The following is a 5,388-nucleotide window of genomic DNA, read 5'->3' as shown; positions in this document are numbered from 1 at the left end:
GGATCCCAGTGACACCAGTGGGTCCCAGTGATACCAGTGGATCTCAATAACACCAGTGGGTCCCAGTTACAGTCAGTGGATCCCAATCACACCCAGCAGCTCCCAGTGAACCAGTGGATCCCAGTGACACCAGTGGCTCCCAGTGACAGTGGATCCCAGTTACAACCAGCAGCTCCCAGTTACAGTCAATGGCTACCAGTTACAACCAGTGGCTCCCAGTGACAGTGGATCCCAGTTACACCCGTGGATCTCAATAACACCAGTGGGTCCCAGTTACAGTCAGTGGATCCCAATAACACCCAGCAGCTCCCAGTTACAACCAGTGGATCCCAGTGACAGTGGATCCCAGTTACAACCAGCAGCTCCCAGTTACAACCAGTGGATCCCAGTTACAGTGAATGGCTCCCAGTTACACCCAGCAGCTCCCAGTGAGTCCGTGGGTCCCGTTTGCAGTCCGTGGGTCCCGTTTGCAGTCTGTGGGTCCCGTTTGCACTCCGTGGGTCCCGTTTGCACTCCGTGGGTCCCGTTTGCAGTCCGTGGGTCCCGTTTGCAGTCCGTGGGTCCCGTTTGCAGCCCGTGGGTCCCGTTTGCAGTCCGTGGGTCCCGTTTGCAGCCCGTGGGTCCCGTTTGCCGTCCGTGGGTCCCGTTTGCAGTTTGTGGGCCCCATTTGCAGTCCGTGGGTCCCGTTCGCAGTCCGTGGGTCCCGTTTGCAGTCCGTGGGTCCCGTTTGCCGTCCGTCAGTCCCGTTTGCAGTCCGTGGGTCCCGTTTGCAGTCCGTGGGTCCCGTTTGCAGTCACTGGGCCCCGTTTGCAGTCCGTGGGTCCCAGCAGCTCCCAGTGAGAGCCAGCACACCCCAGCCCATCCGGCCCTAGGGACACTTGGCGGAGGCGTTGCGGAAGTGCGGCCACAGGCGCAGCAGCTCCCGGGGCCCGTAGTGGTGCACCATGACCACGCGCGAGAAGCGGCAGCGGTCGTAGTCCAGCCGGTACATGGCGAAGGCGCCGGGCGGCGGCTCGGTCACGGGCACGCCCAGCGCGTGCAGGCAGATGCCCACGAAGGCGTCCTCCATGTTGATGAGGGGCAGCGTCTGCGCCACGCGGAACACGCGCCGCGCCACGTCCCCCGAGAGCACGTAGCCGGGCCCGCCGCAGTAGGGCGGGTACGTGGCGTTGGGGTAAACCTCCCGCGGCACGAACCACTTGTAGGCGCGGTTCCGCAGCGGGCCGGTGCGCCGGTACACGTAGCCCGTCACGAAACCCAACCGGGGCGGCCGCAGCAGCGCCGCCAGGTACTCGAGGTTGAGGAAGACGTCGTGGTCGGCCTTCATCACGTAGCTGGCGTTGGGGCAGAAGCGGCTCACCCACTCGAGGCCCATGAGCGTCTTGAGCGTCAGGTTGTTGTAGGTGTCGAGGAAGTCCTGCTGCAGCAGGTCGCCGTGCAGCGCGTCCTCCTCGCGCAGCACGGGCCGCAGCTCGGCGCCGAACACGGGGTGCACGCCCAGCAGGAAGAGCCGCAGCACCGACAGCCCCGGCACGGCGCCCTCGGCGCCCCACGTGCGGCGCACGGCGTCCCGCGCCGCCACGGCCTCGGGCGCCGTCACCACCAGCAGCACCAGGAAGGGCGCCCGCCCGCGGCACTTGTCGGGGTGGTTGAGCAGGAAGCGGTACGGGTGCGGGTACGGCGGCCGCAGCGGGTGCCGCGTGGGCTCCGCGCCGTTACCGGGGGGCTCCGCGGGGCCGGGGGGCTCCGTGGGGCGGGCGGGGGCCGCCGGGGGCCGGGCGTGCAGCGCCAGCAGGGTCAGAGCCGCGGCCGCGGGCAGCAGGAGCAGGCGGCAGCTCGGGGACAGCTTCATGGCCGGCCTGGGGGGCGGGAGAGGGGTTTGGGGTGAGCTGGGGACGGCAGCAGGAGCCCAGAGACCGGGATCCTGATGGGCATCCCAAATCCTAATGGGCATCCCAAATGATGGGCATCCAAATGATGGGCATCCCAATCCTGATGGGCATCCCAATGATGGGCATCCCAAATCCTAATGGGCATCCCAAATCCTGATGGGCATCCCCAATCCTAATGGGCATCCCAATCCTGCTGGGCATCCAAATCCTGATGGGCATCCCAAATCCTGATGGGCATCCAAATCCTAATGGGCATCCCAATGATGGGCATCCAAATCCTGATGGGCATCCCAAATCCTGATGGGCATCCCCAATCCTAATGGGCATCCCAATCCTGCTGGGCATCCAAATCCTGATGGGCATCCCAAATGATGGGCATCCCAAATGATGGGCATCCCAAATGATGGGCATCCCAAATCATGATGGGCATCCAAATCCTAATGGGCATCCCAAATCCTGATGGGCATCCCAATCCTGATGGGCATCCCAATCCTAATGGGCATCCAAATCCTGATGGGCATCCCAAATCCTAATGGGCATCCAAATCCTAATGGGCATCCAAATCCTAATGGGCATCCCAAATCCTGATGGGCATCCCAATCCTGATGGGCATCCCAATCCTGATGGGCATCCCAAATCCTAATGGGCATCCCAAATCCTGATGGGCATCCCAAATCCTGATGGGCATCCCAAATCCTGCTGGGCATCCAAATCCTGATGGGCATCCCAAATCCTAATGGGCATCCCAATCCTAATGGGCATCCAAATCCTGATGGGCATCCCAAATCCTGATGGGCATCCAAATCCTAATGGGCATCCCAAATCCTGCTGTGCCCAAATCCTGGCACTCAAATCCCACCAGCCCTGGGATCCCACCCAGGTCCCAATCCCACCCAGCCCCCTCCCCATTCCAGGGTCCCCAATCCCTCCCTTTCAGGGATCCTCCCCCTCCCTCTCCCATTCTGGAATCTTCCCCGTTCCCCTCCTCATTCCAGTTCCTCCCGGATCCCCCTCCCGTTCCTGGCTCCCCCCGTGCCCCCTCCCCATCCCCGGTTTCCCCATCCCCGGTTTCCCCCTCTCCCCCCCGCTCTGTTCCTGATAAGGCTCCGGATGTGATAAGGGCAGGAGGCGCCGCCGGGGCCCCGCCAGTTCCACCAGTCAGACCAGTTTGGGGTCTGGGGGAGCCCTGGGGGTCCTGGGATCCCCAGATCGGGGGGGTCCCAGCTCTGCCCAGTTCATCCCAGTTCCCCCCAGTTTGCCACAGCACCTCTCCCAGTTCCCCCCAGTTTGCCCAGGCGCCACGTTCAGCCCTTCCCAGTTCCCTCAGCCTTTCCCAGTGTGTCCCAGTGATTCCCAGTGCCACCCAGTTAACCCCAGGGGCTGCTCCCAGCCTTTCCCAGTATGTCCCAGTGTGTCCCAGTGACTCCCAGTGCCGCCCAGTTAACCCCAGTGACTGCTCCCAGCCTTTCCCAGTATGTCCCAGTAGCTCCCAGTGATTCCCAGTGCCGCCCAGTTAACCCCAGTGACTGCTCCCAGCCTTTCCCAGTATGTCCCAGTAGCTCCCAGTGATTCCCAGTGCCGCCCAGTTAACCCCAGTGACTGCTCCCAGCCTTTCCCAGTATGTCCCAGTAGCTCCCAGTGATTCCCAGTGCCGCCCAGTTAACCCCAGTGACTGCTCCCAGCCTTTCCCAGTATGTCCCAGTAGCTCCCAGTGATTCCCAGTGCCGCCCAGTTAACCCCAGGCGCTGCTCCCAGCCCTTCCCAGTGACTCCCAGTGTGTCCCAGTGGCTCCCAGTTAACCCCAGGCGCTGCTCCCAGCCTTTCCCAGTATGTCCCAGTGGCCCCCAGTGCCTCCCAGTGATTCCCAGTGCCTCCCAGTGATTCCCAGTGCCTCCCAGTGATTGCCAGTGCCGCCCAGTTAACCCCAGGAGCTGCTCCCAGCCCTTCCCAGTGCCTCCCAGTGTCTCCCAGTTGTGTCCCAGTCACTCCCAGTGTGTCCCAGTTGCACTTGGTGGCTCCCAGTTAATTTCACGCACTACTCCCAGCCCTTTCCAGTGGCTCCCAGTGACTCCCAGTTGAGTCCCAGTCACTCCCAGTGGCTCCCAGTAACTGCAGGCACAGCTCCCAGTGTGTCCCAGTTAGCTCCAGGCACAGCTCCCAGTGTGTCCCAGTGCTCCCAGTTAGCTCCAGGCACAGCTCCCAGTAACTCCCAGTTGAGTCCCAGTCACTCCCAGTGCTCCCAGTTAGCTCCAGGCACAGCTCCCAGTGCTCCCAGTAACTCCCAGTGTGTCCCAGTCACTCCCAGTGTATCCCAGTGCTCCCAGTAACTGCAGGCACAGCTCCCAGTGCTCCCAGTTAGCTCCAGGCACAGCTCCCAGTGCTCCCAGTAACTCCCAGTGAGTCCCAGTCACTCACAGTGGCTCCCAGTGCTCCCAGTAACTGCAGGCACAGCTCCCAGTGTGTCCCAGTGCTCCCAGTTAGCTCCAGGCACAGCTCCCAGTGCTCCCAGTGCCCGCCCGCGGTGCCTCCGTGCCCGCGGTGCCCGGCAGGGGCAGAAATGTGCGGGCACGCGTGACGCAGGTGCCACACCCAGCCCTGGCCACGCCCCCCCCCGGGCCACGCCCAGCCCTGCTCCAACTTCCTCCTGCGGCCACAGGGGGGGCAGCGAGCAGGTGTGACTGTGCGGGTGTGACTGTGCAGGTGTGACCAACCGGGCGTCACCATGGCAACACAGGTGTGACTGTGCAGGTGTGACTGTGCAGGTGTCACCATGGCAACACAGGTGTGACTGTGCAGGTGTGACTGTGCGGGTGTCACCATGGCAACACAGGTGTGACTGTGCGGGTGTCACCATGGAGACAGAGGTCACCAGGTACCAGGTGACACAGACCCCCAGGTGACACCGTGGACCCAGCCCCATTTAGGGACCCCCCAGCCCCATTTGGGGACCCCCCAGCCCCATTTAGGAACCCCCCAGCCCCATTTAGGGACCCCCAGCCCCATTGCAGAACCCCCCAGCCCCATTTAGGGCCCCCCCCAGCCCCATTTAGGGACCCCCCAGCCCCATTTAGGAACCCCCCAGCCCCATTTAGGGACCCCCCAGCCCCATTTAGGAACCCCCCAGCCCCATTTAGGGCCCCCCCCAGCCCCATTTAGGGACCCCCCAGCCCCATTTAGGGACCCCCAGCCCCATTTAGAGACCCCCAGCCCCATTTAGGGACCCCCCAGCCCCATTTAGGGACCTCCCAGCCCCATTTACGGCCCCCCCAGCCCCATTTAGGGCCCCCCAGCCCCATTTAGGGACCCCCCCAGCCCCATTTAGGGACCCCCCCAGCCCCATTTAGGGACCCCCCAACCCCATTTAGGGACCCCCCAACCCCATTGAGGAACCCCCAGCCCCCCTTCCATTTCCCTTCCAAACTCTTTTATTTCCCACCTCTAAAAAATCCCCAAAATAGTAAAAACATTACCAAAAAAAAAGTACAAAAATACAGAG

General features: G+C 62.7%; 1 protein-coding gene across 1 annotated transcript; it reads right to left on the bottom strand.

Moving 5' to 3' along the window:
- Positions 1–708: 708 nt before the first annotated feature.
- Positions 709–1,931, bottom strand: LOC141726085 (beta-1,3-galactosyltransferase 2-like). Its single transcript, XM_074530395.1, has one exon. It carries the CDS (start codon positions 1,850–1,852, stop codon positions 869–871), a length of 984 nt encoding a protein of 327 aa, XP_074386496.1. The 5' UTR covers positions 1,853–1,931; the 3' UTR covers positions 709–868.
- Positions 1,932–5,388: the final 3,457 nt, after the last annotated feature.

The sequence above is a fragment of the Zonotrichia albicollis genome, chromosome 32, assembly GCF_047830755.1.
Source record: "Zonotrichia albicollis isolate bZonAlb1 chromosome 32, bZonAlb1.hap1, whole genome shotgun sequence".
Taxonomy (NCBI): Eukaryota; Metazoa; Chordata; class Aves; order Passeriformes; family Passerellidae; genus Zonotrichia; species Zonotrichia albicollis.
The sequence above is the reverse complement of the archived record's forward strand: the minus strand, read 5'-3'. Positions and strand labels throughout refer to the sequence as shown.